General features: G+C 39.3%; 1 protein-coding gene across 2 annotated transcripts; it reads right to left on the bottom strand.

Annotated features, from left to right (window-relative positions):
* On the bottom strand, positions 1-27536 carry LOC140238847 (uncharacterized). Of its 2 annotated transcripts, none has more exons than XM_072318744.1 (7): positions 27517-27536; positions 26298-26525; positions 24827-24968; positions 24096-24282; positions 8741-8904; positions 5337-5411; positions 1-2877 (listed from the first exon to the last, which is right to left on the bottom strand). In XM_072318744.1, exons 2-7 carry the CDS (start codon positions 26348-26350, stop codon positions 2821-2823), a joined length of 678 nt encoding a protein of 225 aa, XP_072174845.1. In that variant the 5' UTR covers positions 26351-26525; positions 27517-27536; the 3' UTR covers positions 1-2820. The 2 variants fall into 2 exon arrangements, with proteins under 2 accessions (XP_072174845.1, XP_072174844.1); XM_072318743.1 differs by lacking the exon at positions 27517-27536 and adding an exon at positions 27349-27493.

The following is a 27536-nucleotide window of genomic DNA, read 5'->3' as shown; positions in this document are numbered from 1 at the left end:
TAATATTCTGGAATGCTGCCTTTATTTACAAATGGGTACAAAAGAGTAACACCTGTGAATGCACCAACTGGAGATCAAACTGAATTGAATTATCCAATGCCACATTGTGAAAGTGAACAGTAGCTACTATAGTGGACACTTGCTGTAACAAGATCAGTCAAATAAAAATTGCCCAAGTGGAACCAAATTAAATCATTTGTTTTTCTTTTTTTTTTTGGTGGGTATTGATATATCCATGACAAACTGTAATTATGTGTACCTGATACAATGAACAATCTTGAACACCTATTCATACAAAGACTCCAATGTACAAAGACTCCACATCTTTGGAAGCTGATATTTCCAAAGGTAATTTGTTAAACAATATTTCTTAACACTATTTAAGTAAGAATACCACCTTCCATTTCTTCCTTTTCTCCTTATCTCTACCACAACAGACATACCGCTTCACTTTTGCATTTGTTCCATCATGAAAACTACTATGAACATTGTACATGTACCTCCTACAAGGAACATACAATCTTTGTTGGGTCGAACGCCCTTTTGATCATGGTAGCTGCAACTTTTGGGTGCTACCATGACAGGCAACAAATCTGAACATAACTACAGCTGTATAGACTTTCCTATTAATAATCTGTGAAATCCAAATTCAGTGCATTCCCGTTTTAACGAACATGGTTATAACAAAGTAAAAATTCAAGCTGCAAACATTATCCACTCTGTTTTTTTTTTTTATTTTTTTTTTAATTTTATTATTTTTTATTTGCTTGGTTATAACAAAATTACGACATACTGAAAGAAAACTGCCAGTCCCGAAGACTTCGCTATAACAGGAGTCCACTGTACAAGTATAAAGACTTACGATTTATCCAATGCCACCTTGGAAAATTGAACAGTAGCTATTATAGAGGGCACTTGCTATAACAAGATCTGTAAAGAAAAAAAATTGCCCAAGTGGAACCAAATTAAATCATTTGTTCTTATTTTTTGTGGGTATTGATACATCCATGACAAACTGTAATTATGTGTACCTGATACAATAAACAATCTTGAAGACCTATTCATACAAAGACTCCAATGTACAAAGACTCCACATCTTTGGAAGCTGATATTTCCAAAGGTAATTTGTTAAACAATATTTCTTAACACTATTTAAGTAAGAACACCACCTTCCATTTCTTCCTTTTCTCCTTATCTCTACCACAACAGACATACCGCTTCACTTTCGCATTTGTTCCATCATGAAAACTACAATGAACATTGTACATGTACCTCCTACAAGGAACATACAATCTTTGTTGGGTCAAAGGCCCTTTTGATCATGGTAGCTACTACTTTGGGGTGCTACCATGACAGCTGTGCGCGTGTCCTTCGCCATCATCTGAACATAACTACAGCTGTATAGACTTTCCTATTAATAATCTGTGAAATCCAGATACAGTGCATGCCCATTATAACGAACACGGTTATAACAAAGTAAAAATTCAGGCTGCAAACATTATCCACTCTGTTTTTGTTTTTTGTTGTTTTGTTTTTGTTTTTTTGTTTATTTGTTCGGTTATAACGAAATTACGACGTAACGAAAGAAAACTGCCGGTCCCGAGGACTTCGTTATAACAGGAGTCCACTGTACAAGTATATAGACTTACAATAAGAGAAAACATACAATTGTACTATTTCTTCAATGGTCTATTCACTACTGCATATGGGCTAATGTGGTATTAGTCACCAACCCCTTGGACCACATGAGATAACCATGGAATTACTCAAACATTTATTCTGTAAGTTCTCTTTTTTTTTTTTGGGGGGGGGGGGGCTTGTTTGTTTGTTTTTTATTCCACATCATTGTGGTTCTGGATTTTGATGAGAAATTTCAATATACTTTTTTTTCTTCTATTTTCATAATTCACTCAGCCAAGCCTACGGCCTGTGCAGGCCATGACTGTATAAATTCAGATTTGAGATGAATTGTCTACATGGATGCAACTCCTACGGATGATTTCCTCCGCCAGTAGTTGAAACCTATGGCTAGCAGAGGTTATGTTTTCAGTTTTGTACGTTTGTCTGTCTGTCATTTCTTATGGGCTATTTTTCTTGTATTCTAAAAGATGAAACAATGAGTTGTAACTGTCACTTTTGCTACAGAAATAGACACGAAGTGGAAGATGTTGAAAAAATATAAGATTACTGTACTTTCACATCAAATACAGCAATCTCATACCTGTAAAGCAAGGTATTTTTTCAGCATGAAATTTTTTACGAATTGGAGGCGACAGCCTTTTCCGCGGCATCAAATTTTTGTGAATTGCCACTGGTATTTAATGCATCTAGTGTAGACAAGAACTTGCATGTGCATTTTAACTTTGCGAATCTTGGCTCTCGCAATATTTGCAAAATTACAATGCATAAAAACATTTCTGGTTTTATAGTAATTGCATGAATGCAAGTAAATCTATTACAGGTTGCAAAAATATATGTTCAGTGCATTATGTACATTCAGCTGGAGAGTTTTGAAGATACAGGATTGTTTGACCATGTTTTAATTTTCTTTGCACATCTGTTTAAATTGTCTCTGCCTACAACAAGATTTCATCAAGACAAGAAGGTTGGACTAAGGATTTTGTCCTCTGTAAACTGATCCTGAGCTCATTGTGTAGCTGGTTCCATGCTGGCTGGCTCCTTGCACACCACAACAAGTATGTTGGTTGGAAATCTGCTGTGGTTAGTATTCATTCTCCTTGAGTGTCTCACCCACTAATCAGAGTGGTGGATGCTTTCTGTGTATGGTACTCATTCTCAGCTGATCACAGGGTGGTTAAATCACAAGTACAGCATGCTTTTGTTTCCTTTTTCATCATCATCCAGGCCATTGAATTTCTAGTAGGAAAGAAGGGAAATAAAAAGGAGAAAGAAAGAAAAATAGAAACAAGGCAGTGATATAAGTCCTGTCAGCTGAAGTAAGGTATGCAGAAACTTACATGCAACAATTACAGCAGTGTAGACTGATATTGCTCCATATAGACCGATTCGATTTCGAGGTCCTGTTCGCCTACTGCCGCTAGTGGCGCTATAACGGTCACCATAACTGAAGGCCAATGGGGGCTTCCAGCGAGCTAGCTACCTAGTGAGTTGCACTAGCGCAGCTGCAGCCTAGCGCACCCATCGCGCATAGTTAGCCGGCCGCCGCTGTAACATTGTGATTGTTTACTCACTGTGCGAAAGTCTTTCAGCGGCTTTTCCTGCATTTCTTTTGGAAAAATCAAATGATTCAGACATATTGATTCATAATGAAAACATCAAAGGATCAGGAAAATATATTGTGCAGTTGTTGGGTGAACAAATAACAGAAAAAACGGAAATTGAAGGTGCATGGCAGTGTGTGAAATTCATTCACCACTGATGCATGATGAATATACAATTAGAGACAAGTGAAATACAACGGTATACAAATGCTCAGATTTCAAAACAGAGTTAGGCCTATGCCTACTAGATTTTAGGCTATCAATGCATATTCGTAACATATGTTGTTCACTTTAGAAGACAAGTTAAGATCAAAGATTTTGATAATTCACTATTTTTTTTTATGCTTGGTGCACAGCTTAAATGCACTTCCTGGCTATATTATATCATTATGACAAGCACTTTACAGCCTACTCTACAGGCAAAATAAATGTTTCAAAATGCGTTAAATTCTTATATTGTTTTCACTTCTTCAATGTTCAGCATTGCATTGACAATAGCATGCCAAGGTATCTAGCTATTCAATTTTGGCCTGAATTTGAATTTTGATATTGATACTTATAAATCTTAAACCATGGATGGGGGCAAACATCTGCTTCATTATCATATTAAGAAAGTTTAATCTGAAAATCACTTTTGTAGATTATAATATTAGCGTGATATGTTATGCAATGTTACTTAGACCTAGAGAGTAGAACAGAAGTTACTAGAATTTTTGGTTGTTGACATCAGGCGACTTTAATTTAGTTTATACGGTTTAGAGATGCCTAGATCTGTATTCCGTTTGGTTTACTTAGGCTTGCCTGCAGGAAGTTAGCGACAACCGAAAATGATAAAGGATGTAGGGTTCTAGAAGTCAATGTCTTAAGTTTTAGTCTGGACTCTTGCCTGGAATTTCAGAGAAGATCTAACAATTAGACAGATTCTACCCCGCTGAGTAAAGCCTAGAAAGATTTAAGTTAACTGAAGTTGCAATTTATAATATAGCGCCATATCTAGCTCAAGATTCTGATTTATCATATGTATTTAATTATATCAGTTAACTTCTCAACAGTCTAGGCTTACTCGCAAGACGTCTGCCTGCACCTAGCCATAGTTCTCCCCAGCGGTTTTTCTTCTCTTACACAATGTGAATATATGGGGCTTTATAATACACGCGAGTACCCAAGTTATCGCCAAGACATTGAGTCTACAAACACTCATGGATCATACCAATATTTACCCTGAAATTCAAGTTTTGGCTACAGCCATATGTCGCCTACCCATACGCTCATACTCCGTATAAGTTGTTTAATTTTCACGAATTTCATTAATCACTGTTGGACCGCGAGCGAAAAAAATGCAGTTGTAACAAAGGCAGACGCGTCGATCACTGCCAGAGATACAGTAGCTGGCCGGCTGGCGCCGGGTGGTAAAAGCACTGGCTTCCGCTGGCACCCTTGCCACGGGCACGCACAGCGCTTGCCGACCTAGCCTGGATGGCCCCCAGTTATGGCGTCACCTTAAGAGGGCGCACTTCCACGAACAGTCGCTCGAATTGGTCTATACCATACAGGGCGTAATCCTTGTAAAATTTGGTGTTGACAACACCCATCCAGCAAAACCTTTTATCTGCTATTATTAAACTGTCTTGTAATAAGAAATATAATGCCCAATTTGACAAGATTACATCATATTTATAACACTGTACCTCTTAAAAATTTATCACAAAATTAGTGAAATTACTAATCCAATACCATAGTCCCACATGCAGTGACTGACTACCTGCTTAAACTTAAAGGGATATATCATCCTAATATCATGTTTCTATGCATGGAAACAGAAATATATGAAGTAAATTAGCAAAAATTTGGGGAAAATCAGGCACAAAAAGGAAAATAATGAATTGTTAAAATTTAGAGAGTAAGACAAAATGGCAACTATGCGTGACGTAGTTGTTAAGCAGTTCTCCATTTGGTTTAATTGTACACAGATATTTAACAATTTTCATTTTCCACTTTTTTCTCTTGCGACTGTGACTAATATGGAGTTTTGACTGTATACGTTGTATATCTCAAGTGCAGGCAATAGGAGTGAGTCCTCTTCTAGTTCCTTACCAGTTTTTCAGTCTTTTCTTTGCTGAATTTCAGTCCCAAAATCATGGACAGAGCATCTTGAAGACTGCTGATTGTCTGTGAAAATAAAAAAATCAATGTGTATACAACAGCCATAAAGTAAATTATTATGTTTGACACAATCAACCCACAAATAAGCATTTATGCTTCTCATGCCCACATCATTAAGGAAATGGCAAATCAATTACACTTACAGCATATTACATTAGAGCAGTCTGCAAGCTAACAGTATTGTAACTGCATATATCTGCAATTACATCAAATGTGACATCATACACAACACATTCTTATATAAGAACCATTACCACATTACCCTCACAGCCTTGCAGAAATCAAAGTCACATAAAATGCAAAATATAATTGAAGGTGACTTGACTGAAAAGCAAAACAATTTGACATCTGTAAATGAAATTTTTTTTTTAAAAAAGAGTAATTTTAGAGTAAACCAATATCGTGAAATTTAAAACTCATTGGCTTTTCTGAAGTACCGTAGAATCAGAAATATTTGCGACATGAAATTTTCAAAATTGGAGCCAATTGCCTTTTTCGCAGCATGAAACACTTGCAAATTGCCACTGGCATTCAACGCACTGTGTGAAAAATAAGAATAAAATAATGCCTCCGGCACCACTACGTGGCGGAGGCATAAAAAAAAATACATATATTTAACTTTCATGAATCTTGGCTCCTCGCAAAACTTGAGGAAGTTTCATGCATGAAAAAAATTTCTGGTTTTACAATATGGTACTGTTTGCCTATTATATTGTCAATAATTTCAAAACTTATATACAATGTACATGCAAAAGTGAAGATCTAACAATGTCAAAATGAGAAAATCAAGTTTAGCTACTTTACTAGGCAAATGTAATGAGTCACAGTATGATCCATGTCATTTGCAGCATCAGTACTGATTGGGCTGACTTCTGTGATGTACATTTGTATGTACTAGATGATCAAAACTGAGTTCAAGTTTCAGTGTTTTCTTTCAGCATTTTATAATAGATGCAGAGAGTACTAAAATAATTTAGGTTCTGACCTTACAGGTATCTCAATGACATGATGAGTACATGGTAATTCCCACTAAAGTACCCTCATGGCCTATAGAACCAGAAAGTTGACTGGTAATCTAGCATTGGGAGAATTTTCGCTTATATATATATATATATATATATATATATATATATATATATATATATATGTATACATATATATATACATATATATACATATATATGTGTGTGTGTGTTTTGCCACATTGTCTGAACAAAGGAGAACACAGATACAATGCAATAGCCTTGAAAATACTACCTGCAGCAAAATCTATAATGTGAAATTTTGCGAGATTTTTTTTTTCAGATTGTTCATAGAGCAGAATGTATTTAATGAACATCATGAACTAACCATTCATGATAAATTATTTTGAGATTGTTCCTAGTTCTTATATCTTCGCTGAAGCGACAAGACCTCGTATCTACAAAATGTCAAATGTTCAGGAGAGCCAAAAAACATGGCAGCCAAAGCACTGTGGCTAATGGGATAGTATTTCCTTTGACATGACATGGTGGCTTCATTTTTGGAATTGGACAGTTGGGATTTGGACAGGACATCACTTAACCCATTATTTGACCATTAATTGAAAAAAGTCACTTTCAGGGTGGGATTTCACGGAGCACGCGAACGATTTGAGAAGGACGCGAAGGACAAAATCCAACATTCGGAAAAGTTTTTCTGCGAATGTGTTCCGACAATGAAGCCAAAAACTATTCTTGCGCAATTTGTGCGAAGTTTCCACGACGTATGTGCGAATGTCGTGTGTATCATTGCTAAAGTACAGCATGTTACTTACACAAAGAACATGCGACGGAAATGCGAACAACAAAAAATGTTCATTAATCATGGGAGAAAATTTACCCAAGGAGAGGTGGAAGCTGTCTTGAGTTGAATTTTTTCTTTCCTCTATTTCTCCTTTCTTTTTCTCTCATTTCTCTATCGTGTGCTTGCCTACATTTTTTTCCTAGGACCTATCTCCACTAGCAAAGCATTAGATTTTTTTTGTGCAGTTCCTCCAATACATAATCTCTATAGTTCAAATGAAATTTTACTTACTTTAGATTAATTTTAAGTGTATTCTGTGATTTTTTTTATGTATATCAAACATTTGTTTCTATTTGCTAGTCTTTAATTTCTTTTGTTACTATAGTTGTTAATAATTGTTTGTTGTTTAGATGTATGCTACGATTTTTATTTGTAGAAAACATATAGGTCATACATCCCCCAAACGTGCGCTAAACGTTCGCGAGAATGTCTCAAAAGGTACGCGAACAGTTTGCGATTACGTCGTAAAATGATCGGAAAAACTTCGCAGATTTCGCGTAACATACACGAGACATTCTTCAAAGTTTCGGAGTCTGTTTGGGGTTTCACGAACATTTTGCGAACATCACGCGTGTATTGCGAAGGTCTTGCGCATATGACGAGGCTTTAAAGACACTTTCAAGAACAATTCACGAGCAAATCACAACCAAGTGTGCGGAAAAGATTCGCAAAAAATTTCAAACTTTTTTGAAATTCTACCCGAAGTAAAAACGACATTCGCGAACAACTGACGACGCTTCCGAACCCTCACGTTCGTTTGGCGATCTTTTGCAGACTGCTACCCCTTTCAGGTAATCGCGGTTCAATTATCCGCATCCAAATGATGCGGATGAAGTATTCAAAATCGCGTTCATATATCCCATGAAGTGCGCACTACTTTTACGAGCGCCCGTTCATATAACGGTGCGAAAGACAGGAGTATTTGTCATGGTTACTGCGCACGCCTCTGTAATGACATAATGTTTCCGGTGCTATATACTCACGTGTATGCACTGCTCTCGCTCAAGCTCAGCAATCAGCGGTTGTGCGGGAAATCGAGTGACCTTTGACCGAACTGTGGAATGTTAGTGCGCATAAGTCGTAAAACGCGTTCATGTATTCTCGATCTACTCCTCATGCTGCAATAATGCGGATAATAGCAGCATCAAAATAATGCGCACTTTTCTACTCCTCTCCCGTTCATGTAATCAAAATTTTACGACTTATTGCTCCTATTATCCGCATCCACGATTACCTGAAAGGGGTATAAAATACGAATGCTGGATTTTGCCATTCGCGTCCTTCGCAAATCGTTCACGTGCTCCGTGAAATCCCACCTCACCAAAATTGCAGATACAAGGTCTTGTCACCCCAGCGACGATATACTACTAATCATCTAATGAGGCAAGAGTATCAAACAGACCAACAAACAAAAATTATGTAACTGTCTAGCCACACAGTTGAATATTTTCATCATTCTTGTTCTTATTTATCTAAAGTAGATAATATAGGTAATGCTACAATACACTTACTTGTGCAGAGCCATCCGAGTCTGAGGGACAACCCCTAGATGCACGGTATCCCCTGGCAACTAGAAATCTAACAGGAATGTCCTCCACTTTGAGGAGACGAAGCAGAGCATTAAGAAATGAATCCTGCACTTGGAAGTCTTCTGGCATTGCCGCACGGCCTGCATCTGGTCAGGAAAAATCAACAGATGCACATATTTCTTCAAACATTTACATCATTCTCTCATCAGCCATAATCTAAAATGAATATACACGTAGGTATTGATATGTAAACATTGGGAATAATCTAAATCATGAACAAAAAAATCATCCCTCTCATCCAGCTTATCAAAGGATGTCTTTTTAGATTGGGAGTGTAACTATGTGCAGTGGACTAAAACCGCCTCCATGCTAATTTTGTTAAATGTTTAAGCAGTGAATGGTATCCCATGTGAACTTACAATAGCTGCAACTTTGTGGTCTTTCTTGGCCCATAGAGATACCATTCTGAGGAAAGTTGTAGTTCATGTTTATTACTTTCAATGTGTCAAACATTCTATCACAATTCAGTAAAATTTTCTCATTCTGGATTAACCAGAGGGTATCAATAAGATGACAAAACTGATCAGCTTTACAGATATTCCAAGCACATGGTAACAAAAGAAAGCCCAGCTGAAGTGCCATGCTTTGCCAAAGTAGATACATGTCAGTACGAGAATGAGAACACAACTAGAAATGTCGCTATGGCGACTGGTATGCCTCCGCCATGATGCATGATTCTCCTAATAGGTCTAGATAGTGCATGTGGACAATGTGTGATTACATTTTCACAAAAATGGCTAAATATTAAAATGACAAGTTTGTCACAAATGTGTTGAATGTTCACCTTCCTTGACCTAGGTTTAATTGGATGAATAGGAGAGCATATATTTGGGATTTAAGGACTTTAACTTGACTTTGACCAATTCATATGTTTATGCATTGAGTAATTTCCAAGGTATGGAGAAAAAGTTCAATTTCTGTATTGAATAGTAAATTGTTACCATTTTCATCTGGCCTTTGACCCTAAAATTCATGAGATAATCACTGTCAGGCAGAACATGCATAAATATGTAGAAAGTTTAAAAATAACTTGAGCCACTTCCGAGACATGGAGGAAAAACTTAGTTCAGCACTTTCACTTGATCTTTGACCTCTTGACCTTTGAGGCAAAAAAAAAAAAAGAAAAAAATCTTTCCAGAGAATCTCTATTAGGTTATACATGCATACACCAAGTGTAAAAAAAAAAATAATCCTGCTGGCATTGCATAAACATGAGGGAAATAGTAAAATTTTGAAGTGTTGCCCTTGACCTTTAACTCCTGACCTTTGACCCCATGAACCCAAAATTGTCTAGATAATCACTGCCAGTCAGTACATATATGTTCCATGAAGATACCTCGAACAATTTCCAAGGTACGGAGAAAAAAGTGAAGTTTTAATATTTTTCATTGACCTTTTGACCTTTGACCCCAGACTTTCACCAGAGAATCTTAATTGGGTAATACATGAATACACTAAGTTTCAAGAAAATATCTTCAGGCATTGCAGAGATATGGTGGAAATAGTTAAATTTTATGTATTTGACCTTGACCTTTTGACCTTTGACCTTGAGCATGTGCACCCAAAAGTTGATAGGCACAACTTCACCCCCTAATACACATACATGCCAGGTTTCATTAGGATACCTCAAAATGTTTTTTTAGTTACGCTTGCCACAAAATTCCTTACGGACGGACGGAAGGACAGACGGACAGACAACCCGAAAACATAATGCCTCCGGCACCACTTCGTGGCGGAGGCATAAAAAGACATCTGACTTGAACCCTAGACAAAACTATATGTGACCGTGCATCTCAAAACGAACATAAAGTCGCACACACTGATTTTGCGTGAGGACTGAAAATAAATGAAATGGGTCAACCTAGCTGAACTTGACTTTTTCATATTTTCTGAAAGAGCGGGTCTTCTTTTACATTATGCTAAAATTTGGTATCATAAAACGGGCAGGAAAGTGTGTTTTTTTAGCAGTTTATCTCGAACATTTTTGGTAGAATAGTGTGATTAGGTGTGTCTTTAGAATCCCTTTTTCATTTCTGAAAAACCTTGTCCACACTCTTCACTTTCAACTCTAATAACTTTTGAAAGGATAGTACCACTGCTTTTAAAGTTGGCATTAATTATGGACAGAATGTGTTAATGAGGCATGCTTAATTTCAGTTTAATCTAATAATCCCTTCATTGTTGTTACTCTGGTGGTTTACTTCCTGTTTTTTGTCCCATTCATCGCACAGCCAGCATGGTTTGGTAAAGATTAAGCGCTTGAATAGACACTGTACTTCAGAGCCTCTTTTTTCAGTTCACACTTTTCCTGAGTTTGTGCTTTAATTCTTTCCAATATTTAGATAGGTTAGGAGAGTCCATTTGATTTGAGTTATACATCATTTCAAAGCTTAAAGTCTGCTCTTTCAGAATATGGTCTTAACTAAAAATTCATGTCTGGCGACTTTTTGTTTGATTTGAGGTGCAGGGTCATATATACCGGTACTTCTACCTTATCTTGTCATTTGCTAACAGACCAGTACCGGCCGCACAGAAACGCTGTTAGTGAGAGGTTTGTTAGCGCTAACAAGTCACCAACAAATCAGCCACTAACAGCACGGGCAAAATGACCGCACAGAAAGCGTTGTTACAGCGCTGCTAGACACATGCGCTGTTACAGTGCTGTTAGTGGATTTGAGCCATAGAGTCAGGCAAAATCTATGCGATTTGTGCATAATGATCCATAGATTGATGCATCTTGTTGATGCAGCAGCAGCACAACGCAGAGCATTGTTGTCTTTGTGAGTGATGTATATTCATATCTTTAAACAATTCAATGTTATCTGTTCATTGTCGTCTTCAAAACGAAACAAAACAAAACAAAAAGGACTTCAGCGCACATCGGGTGCCACTTCCAAGTTTCTTCAGCTGACAAGCAAAAAAAAAAAAAAATATATATATATATATACATATATAAAAACAAATAATGATAATAATGATAAAAACATAGGTCTTCAGCGCATCTTTCTCATTCCACTTCCGGGTTTCTTCTGCTGAATGGCAAAAAAAAACCCCACACAAAACAAACAAAACAAAAAAAAAAGAAGAAAAAAAAAAGTCTTCAGGGCAATAACACAGGCCTTACCGTGCTCAAAGGTTTCATTCTTCTCTTTTTTTTTTCTAGCATCACTTCCGGGATGGCCAGGGCCCAAAGTGGTGACACCCTATGTCGGCCCTACTCCTATGTAGTCCTACGGGTGCAAACCCCCCCGACTACACCGACGAAGGATTAAGCATTACGTGGAGTAGTTTTATAAGGCACAACGCTTGTCAGGAAGCATTATGCAATGATGCTACACAGATGGTTAGACATTTGTTAAAATGAAACTCATTTCAAGGAAAAGAAACGCACTCAACACATATGTGACAAACATGTCATTTTATTTCTTTACCAGTTTTGTGAAACTGCCATCTTACTTTGTCAAGACGGACTCAAGACCTATAATTGGGAGAACCATGTATAATGGCGGAGGCAACCAGTCGCCATAGCAGCATTTCTAGTTACATATCATGTATACAATAGTTGTAATAATAAAGTTCATCATCATTGGCTTTAATGGGTATGTAGCCTATTTCACTATTAAAGGACAAGTCCATCTACAAATGTGGATTGAGTGAATGCAGCAATATTAGTAGAACACATTGATATGATCAGTGAAAGTTTGGGGTTTTTAAAGTTTTTGAAGTCACTGCTGGATGAGAAGACTGCTGCAGTGTATGATACAAGTATGCATAGAACGATATAAGGAAAATATAAAGAGAATTTCACAAAAATTTTCACAGCAAAATCTAAGTCATCCACTACCCATCACATTCATAGTAAGGTCTAGGTCGATCTATTTCGAAGTATGTTCACATGGTATAAAAAAGGAGACAACTGAAGTTACAGCGCATACAAGAGATATTATTCACTAACATTGTCACTATCGGTGCCCCTGGCTCTGTTAGTGAGTTGATAAAACAGCACCACTGTTGTTAGCTTCTGTGCAGCCTCGCGATGTTAGGCTAACAGCGCTGTTAGTGATTTTGACTAACAGCACGCTTCTGTGCGGCCAAATCGTCGCTATCAGTGCTGTTAGTGCACTGTTAGCACTAACAACGTTTCTGTGCGGCCGCCCCAGGAAAGTCAGAGCAACTATTATGTGTACATGTGTGTATCTGAGTAGTAAAACAGATAGAATTCCTGACAAACACTTATTAACCTGTTCAGCCAAAAATTCACTGGAAAAACAAGGCATTACTGTCTCTGTGCATAGATGTTGCCCTCATTGGTCTAAACTGCAGAACATAAATGAGAGCTACATGAAGAATAAGAGACCCGGAGGTCTCGCGCTCACCTGAGTATCGCAAGTGCACCTTCCATGCATTCTTGCAGACTCTTACCCGAGAACATTGGAAACTTGGGGTAGGGGGCAGCTTTGTGAGCTGGGGGCATGGTGCCATTTGCATATTTCATGGCACTGGTAAAAATAGCTGCCAAGTACCGGTACACTGTACTAAAAAAAGTTGGACTATGCAGTTTTGAAAAAAAACACACCAAAAAACAAAAACTTAAACTCTTTCACTTCTGATTCTAGAGAAGAATATTATTGAATATTCCTTCATTTAGGAGGTTTGGGCCCCCTGGGGCCCCCAAGGGGAGTATGGTCCCCATTTGAACACATTGAGATCCTATTCCCCTAGGAATGCTTGCAAGTTATTCAGGCCCACATTTGGATCCCCATCCCCCATGACTCCAAGGGGGGGGGGGGGCACTCCTGGATCTGCCATAAACTACAGTCATCAACGTACTAACTTTATCACTTCTGGTTCTAGAGAAGAAGATTTATAAATATTCCTTAACTTGGGAAGGGCGGTTGGGCCCCCTAGGGGCCCCCAAGGGAAGCATGGTGCCCAGTTGAACAACTTGAGATCCTAATCCCTTAGGCATCGCCAGTATGAGTTGTGTTATCTTACCTGTTCCATAATACCGTAACCGACGGCGTTCCATACTGTTATATGTTCTGTACACATGTTCGTACGTTTTGCCTGTTGACTCGGTCACGGCCAATAAACACCTAAACACCTTACTTAGATCGTCGAATGTTTTGCCTTATTTACTGGCGTGGTGGCAGTGTTGGTTCAAATCCACGGATCATCAATCAACGCTACAGTACATGAAATCCAGAAAAAGGTAGATCCGCCCGATATATTGGGGTTAGGCGTTCACCAGAAAATTGGTGTGATAACCTAGGTACGGGATACACAGTTTGGAGTTTGGAGTCGTACGCAGCCACACATACTGCAATGCTCGCAGCATCAACGAAGCGATGTGCGGCCGTGGCCGAGCCCAACCGTAGCGGCGCAGCATCGAAGCAGCGATGCACTTCCGCCCCTGATACGCCGGAGTTACCAAAGCGCTGGTGCCCGGTTGGCAATGCCGTTTCGGATCAAATTGTGACACGCCAAATTGACCACAACGTTCCTCGTTTCCCTGCCGTCCTTCAGAGATATTATGACCAGTCTTTGCACTTGAAGGTTGAACTTCGAAGTGGGTCCACCATAAACATGGTGAGTGAGTCGACTGCCGACAATTTTGGTTTGGATGTTTCCATTGACGACTATGGTTAGGAGGATTACATTGACCCTGATTTGTCATTCCCCATACCCCAGTCTGCTATCATAGGCCTCACTTCTTTCAAGTTACTTCACAGTGATGTTGAATTATGGTTCGATGGTTTTGTCGTCTCTGATGACGTGACGAGTGACCACCATGAAGATGTAGATCTAGGTATAGATTTTGTTGTGGCTAGTGCTGCCTTTATGGAGCAAAACGACATTTGTGTACGGCCTTCCAGGCGCATGATCTCGTTTCCCAATGGTTGTGTGTTCTCATACAATGACATGCTCACCACAATCGGTGTCAGTGACCGTGAATCCCCTTTGAGTGCCCGTGAGGGAGGGGTCGAATGTGAATATGCCCCTGACAGGAACACGGTATATGAAGATGATAGGCATATGGTTTTGACTGTGTGTGAGGATGATGAGAGCAACGTACATGCACCTACATGTGAAGACTTGAATGAATGTAACTTCGAATGTAAAGGTGATGCCACCACTGATGGTAATAATGAGCCTGTGTGTGACTATGATGACAATGCATGTGAACATGTACTTGAACCTACATGTGAAGACACAAATGAACCTGTCATTGTGTGTGAAGGTAATGTGAATCAGCCTCTGTTTATGAATGTGTTTCAAGACAATGTAAATGGGTCTGAACATGAGCATAAGACTAATACTCAACATGATGAGAATGTGAGTAAGATTCCCTATGAAGTCGGAAAAGAGAATGAGAGTGAACATGCACATAAGTTTGTGTGTGAAGGTGATGAGAAGGTGTTGGAGCATGAACTTGGAACTGGTTATTCAGTGAATATATTGCATGCAGTAAAGCCGGGACATAGCAAGGCTATTGAAGACGATGAACAGGGTTGTTCAAGTACTTCCACTCATTCAGTTAGGTCAGTACTTCCACAGGAAACTCTATCAGAGTATGACTACAACGGTGAGTGCAACCTGGTGCATTTGGCAATCAGTTCTCAGTTGGTCAGTATGTCTATGGATAGTGGTTATGATGTTGATCCTATAGCTTCAACCGACGCTGAGCTTAGCTCTTGCTCTCCTTGAACTGAGCTTAGATGTACCTCTGGTTTTCCACCCACTATGCTTAGCTCTGATGAGCCTGGTTATCCCCCCACTGAGCATAGCTCTGGTCGTACTCCAAGTGTGAAGAGCTTGGGATTTCCCGCTACCGTCTTCCCGCCATTTGACTCCTCGCTTTACTCTGGTCTGCCTATCACTGATCCCAGTCCTGTCATGCACACCAGTGTATACGTAGCACACAGTGAGTACCGCAACCAATCCGAAAGTGTGGATGTGTCTGCCCCTGATAATGGTTGCCATGGACACACGAACCAGACTGACATTCCTTCTGCCTTGCACCCAGGACTTCACCGATTCACCATTCAACATCGCAGCACCATCAGTCGAGTGGATGCCATGCATGCAAATCAGCATGCCTTCCCTGATAGCGAAGACTGTTACGCTGGTGAACCTCCTGGGCCGGTATTCCATAAACTAGATAAGCATGGTTAAGTCAGAAAATCTAAGCAATTTTGCTTATTTTCTGGCTAAGATAAAATTCTTAGCTTTAGTTCGTATTCCATAAAAATTGGCTAAGAATTTGTCTTAGCATTTTGCTAAGAATTTTGCTAAGAATTTTGTCTTAGCTAAGACAGATTTCGGCTTGCTGGCTAAGCATATTTTCTTAAAAATGTGCCGTCGGTATTCCATAACGACATTTGTCTAAGAAATTTACCCTAAATTTAAGACAGCTATTGAGCTATTGAGCTGTCTTAACTTGGGTTCCAGTAAGAAAAATTATGGGTGTAGCATAACAATGTAGAAAAGATGGCGGTTTTAGCTCATGATTTGTCATCTTTTTGCTAAATAAAGAAGTTCATCAGTAATCAGTAATGTAAATGAAATGAGTTCAGGGTTTGACGAAGCGTCTCGTGTGCGTCTCGTAGGAACTTGCGCAGTATCAATACGGTAGAAACTCGGTGGGCCATTGGCCATGGGGGAATGGGGGGGGGGGTATGTGTTGCGCGTATTATATATGCGTGCCCTCGACCTCCTTCTCAGCGCCCATTAGCGGCGGAGTGGAGCGCGCAGCTAGAGGAACGCACATAGCCGCCCGGATAAGTCTACGTTTATGTCACAACCCCCTACTAGACTAGACGTAGACGTATACTAGTATGCCCTTATACACGTGCGGCGCCGATCACAGTTTGTGTATCGAGTCAGGCGAGTATCCCTGTCACAAAGCCGAAGCGTCCTCTCCGGCTCTACCGGATCGGTGAGTACGGAATACTAAATACTTTTTAAAGTTATCTGGGCCTAGTAACGTTAGGGTGTAAACATAAGTACTCGCTTTGATTTTGATTCCCGTGATTTCATGATGTTCAGTCGGTGTCGTACTTGAAATGTGGTGTGATGTGATTGCAGTGTGAGTCTCACTAAAAAGGCCGTAACTTTGGCCGAAAAGATCCAAAACAACACGTAACTGTTAGGTCTAGGTTGCCTACTACTAAATAAGTAGGCCGTTTACTCATGTTGCACAGAGACACTGTGAGACCTAGAGTAATATGAAGACGTTGCTCCTATTAAGAAAAAAAAAGAAAAAAGCCATGGGTGGCTACGGTAGTTGCGATTGTTGCTTAAACACATGAAATACATAGACTTTCACCGCGGGGCAGCTGTTCGCGAACAGTGATGACATGAATATCTTGCTTATGACGTCATCAGAATTTAAGATTTTTGCTTAGCCAAATCGCCCGACTTAAGAAAAATGCCTTACAGTTTATGGAATACCGTTAGGGCAATTTTCTTAGCTAAGCAAAAATCTAAGACAAATTGCTTAAACTTAAGCAATTTGTCTTAGAAGTTTATGGAATACCGGCCCTGGTGATCTGACAATTGCGAGACCTGCTGTGACTTCCTCCAGTAATGCCAATGATGATTCTGACGAAATCGCCAATCTTGACGTCGACAGCCATCCGTCTCATCTCCATCCACCCCCGCAAGGTGTCGGCCCCACCTACTGTGACAGCAGCCTCACCCGGAGTATGCCCCCCTGGACCTGTGGCCCTCACCCACCATCTTCCTTCAGTGGAGGAGGTCCTGTCCCCTGTCCCCTGTATGGAACCCGAGGTGTATGTGTCTTCTGTGCGATGGCCCCCGAGCGCCAATCCGATGATCTCCATGCACCTGCCTGTGGCACCGATGGCTTTGCTACCACGGACAGTTACCACCCACCCGTGTTCGAGTTTCCCATCCCTCAGCACCCTTTGAGTGGAGCCTAGCAGTACCATCCCAATCCCCCTTGTCCCCCTTTACTCCTGGGTAGTTCGCCCTTTTTGGGGTGATTTTACCCTTCCTGTAGTTTTAAGTTACATTCTCCATGCTGTACTTGCCTGTTTTGTTTAAATGTGTGTGTTTTTTTATACATGTATTGTTGTGGACTCCTGGTTTTGTAATACAGTGTGTATTGGGTATGGATCAATTTGTTACCATGTCATCACTCATCCACCTGACTCTGATTTATGTTTCTGTTTTAATACATGTATTGTGTATGCCACTGATATATTACCCGGTACATGTTTTTCCAATGTATGGGTTTGCATCTGTTATAGGGCATCCTTTTGGATTTTTTATTCCTTGAATATTCACAGTTTTAAAGGGCGTGTATGGATATTACATACATTGTATGGTTATTTATTTCTCAGTCTCGAGTGTAATCATGGATAGAAATTATTTTTTTACCCATGTACTATAAATACAATCATAGTTGTTTTATGGATACGTCTTCCTTAAGGTTCTGTCAAGATCGTCATGTATAAGCCTTTTTTTCAGCTTTATAGATTGTTTCTTGTTTTAACTGCATTATTCTCACAGCATTGGTGTAGGTTTACTCTAATGTTATTCTTATGTATCCACCACCAGCACACTGATAAATTATGTACTAGTGTCTAAACAGCATGTACTTATTGTTCTCTGTGGAAATGTTGCTCAGCCCTTTTTGAAGAAGCATTCTCATGGACCTTTCTTTGTATCTTATTATTGTATGTTTCCCATTTTCTGGTGTAAGGATGCTCCATTTTTATATTCCAGTTCTGGGATTGTCCTTTGAGCTCAAAACTAGATTTTCTGCATTTGACAGATTTGTAGATTTCTGCACAACTATATGTGTGATTTTTGATTATGTTTACACATTCTGCTCTCCAGACTGTTTATCTGCATCTGGCCTCTAGGTTATTTGTTATATTGCCTTGTATTTTATCATGTTACTTCCCTAGTGATATTTCATTCAAGAATTTTGCCCCAGCAGTTCATACAGAAAACTGTTACCAAATATTTTTTTTTTCTCATTGGCGGATGGAAGATTGGCTGGTGTGTTAGTTGGTTTAGTTTTATAAGATATACAAGTAGGCAGATAGCCTTGGCACAATTGTATTTGGGTTAGTAGTTATATTAAGAAATATTTGTGGCAGTATTCATATACAGTCTCTCAAAACGCACATTATGAGCAACATTCTAGATGTGATGAAGTTCTCCAAACAGAACTGGCTTATAGTTTTTCCATAGTGTTTGAAATGTGTAGACATGTTCAAGGAGGGTCATATTCTTAATTCAAACTAGTTGAAATAGAATAGTTGTGTAATTGTAGTTACGATGTAATTCGAAATTATAGTGAGAAGATTGTTAGTAATTGTGTTTTTATAACCCATGCCAAGGTCGCAGTATATGGCCAGACAGTGGCTTAATGTTATACTGACGTTATCATAATTTTATGTAATGTTTTTGGCAGATGTTAATCAGTCACGCTGTTACATACAGTTGCCTATCAAGGGTCAGTTTAGGAAAGGTTTGATATACTGCTTGTTATTATACTGGTATGAGTTTATTGTAGTTAATTTTGTTGAGTGTAATTTCAGAGCGCAAAGTACTGTATGTACATTAATTCTGTAATCAGAGGGGAAAAGAAAAAAGGTGTCACGCCAGTATGAGTTGTGTTATTTTACCTGTTCCATAATACCGTAACCGACGGCGTTCCATACTGTTATATGTTCTGTACACATGTTCGTACGTTCTGCCTGTTGACTCGGTCACAGCCAATAAACACCTAAACACCTTACTTAGATCGTCTAATGTTTTGCCTTAATTACTGGCGCATGCTACCTACCAAGTTTGGTGAAAATTCATCGAGGGGTTTTCAAGAAGAATATGAACATACATGTACATTGTAGGTCCTCACTTGGACCCATTCCACCCCCTCCCCTAGGTCCCATGGGGCACCCCTGATTCCTCCATGAACAAACTTGAAAACACAGTCATCAATGTACTAACTCATAGTATTAACTTAGCTCTATCACTTCTGGTTCTAGAGAAGAAGATTTTTTTTGTTGTTGTAGATTCTTTAATTTGGATGGGGGGGGGGGGGGTGGGCCCCCTGTGGCCCCCAGGTGGGGGCAGGGTGCCAATATGAAATGATTGAGATCCTATCCCCCTAGGCATGCTACTTGACCAGTTGGATGAAAATTCATCATGGGGGTTTTTAAGAAGAAGATGAAAATGTACAATTTAGGCCCCCATTAGGACCCCGCTCCACCCACTCCCCTGGGTCCCAAGAGGGGCACCCCTGATTCCGCCAGGAACAAAGTTGAAACTACAGTCATCAATGTACTAACTCACAGTAACTTAGCTCTATCAATTCTGGTACTAGAGAAGAAGATTTTTTAAGATTCCTTCATTTTTTTTTTTTTTTGGGGGGGGGGGGTGGGCCCCCTGGGGCCCCCCAGGTGGGGCATGGTGCCCATTTGAACAAATCAAGATCCTATTCCCCCTAGGGATGCTACCTGCCAAGTTTGGTGAAAATAATTCATGAGGTTTTCGAAAAGAAGATGAAAATGTAAAAAGTTCAGGCATGCTGCACGGTGGATGACACATGACGGATACTGGACTGATGAAGAACAATTGCGATAGTTTGCGTGAGCCTTTGGCTCAGGCGAGCGAATAAAAACTTCATCAAAGTGTGTAATCTTTGTACGTTTTGGTAGCCTATCAAGAATTCATACTTAGTGCACTGCTTATTTTGGGAGAGTGGGTTAGCAAGTTAACAGAATTGGCAAAAAATCAAATGACATGTTTGTCACAAATGTGTCAAGTGCTTACTTTCCTTGAACTAGGTTTGATTTGGATGGATGGCTATATTGTTTCAGAGAGTAGGTATTTGGGGATTGAGGACTTTCACTGGACCTTTGACCCTTTTACTATGTTTATGCATGGAGTAATCTTCAAGGTATATGGAAAATGTAACTGTAAGCACAGCATTAATTAGTAGAATTTAAGCATTTTATCCTGACCTCTGACCTTTGACCCCAAGACCCTAAATTCCCAAGAGAATCACCATCAGGCAGTACAAGCATATAATGTACTAAGTTTCATGATGATACCTTGAGCCGATTCCGAGATTTGGAGAAAAAAAAAGTTGAAATTTCAGCATTTTCACTTGATTTTTTTACCTTTGACCTTGACCCTATGGCCCAAAACTTTCCCAGAGAATGAACTAGATCTGGTAATACATACATACACTAACTTTCAATAAAATACCTTCTGGCTTTACAGAAATGCACTATGTTCCATGAAGATACCTTGAGTCAATTCTGAGATATCACTAAGTTTCAAGAAAATACTTTCAGGCATTCCATAGATATGGGGAAAATAGTGAAATTTTGAGCATTTCACCTTGACCTTTGACCTTGAAAATGTGCACTTTAGAGTTGATAGGTACAACTTCATCCAGTCATACATATATATATATGCAAAGTTTCAGTAGGATACTTCAAACAGTTTTTGTGTTACACTGTCTAAAATTGATTATAGACGGATGGAAAAAAGGATGCTACGACAGATGCAAGGACGGACAGACAAGCCGAAAACATAATGCCTCCGTAGACACTTTATGGCGGAGGCATAAGAACAACAATAAATGTTAAAGGCATTTCTTACCATTTACAGATAAAACAAGGAAAAGTAGAAATTACGCGGTGCGTAAAATATGTCCCCGCCGGAAGTAGCATTTAGTAGCAAAATGTACAATATAGGTAAAAAGATCAAGGTCAAAGGTGAAAGAAGTCAAGGGTCAAAATTCTATGTAGAAGTTTTGAAGCCCTCACCTAGTGCCATCACATAAAGCAAACGGAATCGAAATCGGGTTAGAAATGACGAAGGAGTAGCATTTTGTAGCCAATGTACAATATAGGTAAAAAAATCAAGGTCAAAGGTCAAAGAAGTCAAAGGTCAAAATTCTGTGTAGAAGTTTTGAAGCCCTCACCTAGTGCCATCACATAAAGCAAACGGAATCGAAATCGGGTTAGAAATGGCGAAGGAGTAGCATTTGGTAGCAAAATGTACAATACAGGTCAAAAATCAAGGTCAAAGGTCAAAGAAGTCAAAGGTCAAAATTCTGTGTAGAAGTTTTGAAGCCCTCACCTAGTGCCATCACTTAAAGCAAACGGAATCGAAATCGGGTTACAAATGGCGAAGGAGTAGCATTTGGTAGCAAAAAAGTACAATATAGGTAAAAAATCAAGGTCAAAGGTCAAAGAAGTCAAAGGTCAAAATTCCGTGTAGAAGTTTTGAAGCCCTCACCTAGTGCCATCACATGAAGCAAACGGAATTGAAATCGGGTTACAAATGGCGAAGGAGTAGCATTTTGTAGCAAAAAAGTACAATATAGGTCAAAAATCAAGGTCAAAGGTCAAAGAAGTCAAAGGTCAAAATTCTGTGTAGAAGTTTTGAAGCCCTCACCTAGTGTCATCATATAAAGCAAACGGAATCGAAATCGGGTTACAAATGGCGAAGGAGTAGCATTTTGAAGCAAAATGTACAATATAGGTCAAAGGTCAAGGTCAAAGGTCACAACTGAAATTCTGTATAGAAGTTTCAAAGCTCCTATGTAGTGCTATCATATAAAGCAAACAGAATCAAAATCGGGTTAGAAATGGCGAAGGAGTAGCATTTTGAACATTTTGATCACACACGGACGCACGGACGGACACACGGACACACGGATGGACACACGGACACACACACGTACGGAGCCCGTTTCATAGTCCCCTGCTCGAACTCGTTCGGCGGGGACAACAAAAACCCAGCTATAGTGCTTCAAAATAGTTATAAAATGTGAGTTAGGGAAAGAAACAACCAGAGAAAACTAGAAATGTCGCTTTGGCGACTGGTATGCCTCCGCCATTTTATAATGCATGATTTTCCCAATAGGTCTAGATAGTACATGTGGACAATGTGTGATTACATTTTCACAAAATTGGCAAAATATTGAAATGACAGGTTTGTCACAAATGTGTTGAATGTTCACCTTCCTTGACCTAGGTTTAATTGGATGAATAGGAGAGCATGTATCTAGGGATTTAAGGACTTTAACTTGACTTTGACCCATTCATACATTTAGGCATTGAGTAATTTTCAAGGTACAGGTGTGGAGAAAAAGTGCAATTTCTGAATTGAATAGTAAATTGTTACCATTTTCATCTGGCCCTTGACCCTAAAATTCATAAGATAATCACTTTCAGGTAGAACATGCATAATATGTACTAAGTTTCAAGATAACTTGAGCCACTTCGAGATATGGAGGAAAAAGTTAGTTCAGCACTTTCACTTGATCTTTGACCTTTGAGGCAAAAAAAGAAGAAAAAAAAAACTTTCCAGAGAATTTCTATTAGGTTACACATGCATACACCAAGTGTAAAAAAATAATAACCCTGCTGGCATTGCATAAATATGAGGGAAATAGTAAAATTTTGAAGTGTTGCACTAGACCTTTGACCCCTGACCTTTGACCCCATGAACCCTACATTCTCTAGATAATCACTTCCAGTATACTATGTTCCATGAAGATACCATGAACAATTTTCCAAGGCACGGAGAAAAAAAAGAAGTTTTGATATTTTTACTTGACCTTTGACCTCATGACCCAAACTTTCACCAGAGAATCTTAATTGGGTAATACATGTATACACTAAGTTTCAAGAAATATCTTCAGGCATTCAATAGATATGGTGGAAATAGTGAAATTTTATGTATTTGACCTTGACCTTTTGACCTTTGACCTTGAGCATGTGCACCCAAAATTTGATAGGCACAACTTCACCCCCTAATACACATACATGCCAAGTTTCATTAGGATAGCGTACCTCAACAGGTTTTGATAGTTACCTTGTCCACAAAATTCATTACGGAAGGACGGACGGACGGACGGACGGACAACCCGAAAACATAATGCCTCCGGCACCACTTCGTGGCGGAGGCATAAAAAGTTAATCAATATAATCAATGTTAAGTATTTAATACAAAATGTGAACAATAGTTATAATAAAATTTTTTCTAGACTTAACCGTCAAAAGTTATGGTTAAATGAGAAAAATGGTGATATCTCCTTATATTTTAAGCTTTATTGCAAAACATTTATATGGTAGGATGTTTTGTGATACAACTGACCTACACATATGCATCAAATGTGATAACTCAAACATTTCTAAAATCACTGCTCCCAATGGTAAACAGTACCTTTAAAATGTAAGCACATGTATTTACAAGTGCATGTGATGTAGCTAACCTGATTTACAGTTGAAACAATTTTCCATCACATTGGACATCACACTGGCATAGGATGGGTCTGGTCTCAACGCTGTGACAACAGTCAGTTGCTCCACCCCACTGCTGATCACATGATCAAGGAAGGTATTTGCAACTTGGTGGCTGATGTCCGAGGGAATATTACAGTTAACCACGATGAATGTTATCTGAAAAACATCAAAATCTTGCCAATGAATATGCAATAAGTAGCATATGAGAGTTGAATAAGGAAGAGGCCTTAAAAGAAAAAAATAAAAAAATAAAAAAATAAAAAACCTCCCTAATGCAGTATTTCATGGTGGAGATACCAATGCAGTACTTTTTGTATTTGAGTTTATCGTGATGTACAATGCTGCTGGCACAATCGTCAAAGAATCGGAACAAGACAGTTGCAATTGAGAACCAATTATATTTTGGCTTGTTGTGAACTTGGCAAATATAAAATAAACATAGATGAAATGGCATATCCTGTAAGGTCTTTTTTTTTTTTTTGGGGGGGGGGATCAAAGGTGGGGATTTAACCTGGAGCCAATTTCATAAAGATGCTTGCAACTACAAGAAGTCAGAATAACTACAGTTACCATAGCAATAACTGAAATTCTGCAAAGCCTGCTTGGCTGCTGCATGACTGCTATCATGGACACTATATAATTCTATACTGCAATTATTGTAATGTGTGGAACCTTATTCCATGAAGGCAGACATCTGCACCTTGCTTTGTTTCAGGTTAATGGTCTGAACGGTGTGCTCTGCAGTATTGCTCTCAGCAGTCACTGCAATATCCTGATCAGCAAGTTCTGGGATATCTAGGGGGCAGACATCTGCTTCCTCATCAATGCCACGACAAGCACGGCTGTGGATTGACACAAAAGAAAACAAGTGAGAGGAAGCAAGAAAAAGATACAATAATGATACATAGCACTCACATGACTCACAAGACAAATATCTCTAAAACAAGATCTAACTTGACAGGGTTAGAAAAACTGCATTCCATATATCTTCACGAGTTTAATTTTTGGTGAGTTGAGACTTCCCAACAATTCTAAGATTCTGCAGTACCAGGTACAAAGAAATAAGTACATTTTGTATGGCTCATTCATTTTCAGGAAGAACATATGAAATACACATACAATTGTAAGCCTATACTTGTACCGTGTACAGCAAACCAGTACATAATATATGGGGGGGGGGGGGGGGGGCTGGAGCCCCCATGTTTGTCTCGTCCCCCCCCCCAAAAAAAAAAGAAAACAAAACTTCAGCAGCCCCTGTACAATGTATATGAAAGTCATGACAATGCAATGAGAGTATAATGGGTTGCTAAAATGCAACGGTTTGTATGAATTAATTATCATAAAGACTTAAAAAAGACCCTTGGATAATACACATCCCCAACCCAAGCTTACAAAGATCACATCTAGAAATTACTGAAACACTAATTTTCGGGGTGGACTTTCTCGGGATGTACAAAGGCAACACTGTGGCCCACTGGGCATCATGTGATAATATGTTAAGATGTACACATTCTAAGTACAATGTAGTCCATAAATAGTTTGACTGAAACTTTGAAAGATCAGTCTGTATCTTGTTGTCGAGGATATGTTCCACAAAGACTACGTCTTGCTTCATGATGGAATCCCCTCCTACACATTTGTATATAGAGGAGAGTCGTGAATTTATACGTCAAAAAATGATTTAAAAAAAAAAAGACTCCTCTGGACAGATGAATTTTTCTGAAAGTGTGCAACCAGGGGCCTGTATCATAACATGATGAAGATTTAAGATTATCTTATGCTCCATCTCCTTCTTAATCTATCAAGTATAGGCGGTTGTCTAATTCAGTGAATCAAGTGCGAGCCAAACCCAAGTTACGTTCATACTTAATGAAACGGGGCCCCATGGCCAGTATATTTCCTCTGGGCTCCGACATACCCGTCAGTAAACCTCAAGGTGCTCTTTCACACAGTTATATTGTGGGAGCAGTCTTAACACGAATCATTCGGGCTGGTTGCAGTTAACCCGTCAGAAGAGAAACTGGAAAATTAGCCTATGGAAGATCATTATCACAGGGTCTCAAAAAAATTTGTTCCTGGCCCAAATTCATACACAATTTATGCATCAAATTGCAATCAAGCCCATACTAGACTACCTAGGCTCAGATACAAGTATAAAATCATCAAGTCACCTTCCAGCAGCTGCAATATCCGCATAGGAAAGAATGATGTGAAGCCCACTCATGATTGTGCTTTCTGTTGAAATGGACTGCTGGGACTAAAGTCTAGTGCGAGTCTGTAGTGTTATACGAACTGCAGAATCACGTCGCAAACGATGTAAATATGCCACGAGGTAAAGCTTATTTAATCTTCTTCTTCTTCAGCATTCAAGGTTCTCCTAAAGCTCCTCAACGTTACATCTGGAACCAAACAAGGAGGAAAGGCGTGATATTCTTCACTTCAGTTCTTGGTTTCTAGTCCTAGACAAGTTTTGCCCGACCAGACGCCATGCGCTAGCGCGTGTACAGCGACAGGGCTGTGTATAGTTTAACTACACGCAGCCGCGACAAAACGCGTTTTGTCGCGGCTACGTGTAACTTTATGTATAGTTAAGACAAGTTCAGTGAGTTCCACAAAATGCTATATACTTTAGATCTAGTAGAGGTTCTAGACTCTTAACATTAAAATAGTGAACACAATATGGGATGGCACCAGCAGAAGAGATTCCCCCAAGCGCAGCAGACGTTCAACAAATGTTCAACAACAGCACAGGATTCAAAGGAATGTGGTTCTATCCCGTCGTAGTGTATAATAATGTTTATCTGTTTATAGGTGCGACTAGCGACTACGACTGTAATTAGGTTGGTTCATTCTTTGAAGTAGGTAAACTAGAATAATCAATAGAAACCATCATGACTCGAAGTCTCCAGGAGTTCTATCTGATAATTAACTCCGGGGCGCTCCTTGTACAAAGTTATTGTATTAAAACACGTAGGCGCATAGGCCCTAACTTTAGTTCTAGGTAGGTCTTACTCTAGCCCCGGAGACCCGCCGCACTGTACGTTGTACGTTGGGGCTGCTGGTCGCAGTTAGTCTTACTCTAGATAGCGTTGGGGCTGGTCGCAGTTATCAGATGAGATGAAACAAACACGACATACAATACGTGGGACCACGATAGTAAAATTTCGCTTGTTCGACGCTAATGCTGATTTCTTCGCCGATTTAGACATCAACAAAAATCACCATTTTGTTTGGGCTTCACATCGCTGAGTGACTTGAAGGAACCCACAAGTCGTATACAGGCAATTCCATCTACTAGTATAAAAAGCTCTTCCTCTTTGGTACACTGGTGGTACTGTAGTCTGTACTAAACTCATTGCCACGCCAGTGGCAGTGCCCTTGTGCACGTACGCCGTCGAGGTCTGGTGGTG

Source organism: Diadema setosum, chromosome 15, assembly GCF_964275005.1.
Source record: "Diadema setosum chromosome 15, eeDiaSeto1, whole genome shotgun sequence".
NCBI lineage: Eukaryota > Metazoa > Echinodermata > Echinoidea > Diadematoida > Diadematidae > Diadema > Diadema setosum.
The sequence above is the reverse complement of the archived record's forward strand: the minus strand, read 5'-3'. Positions and strand labels throughout refer to the sequence as shown.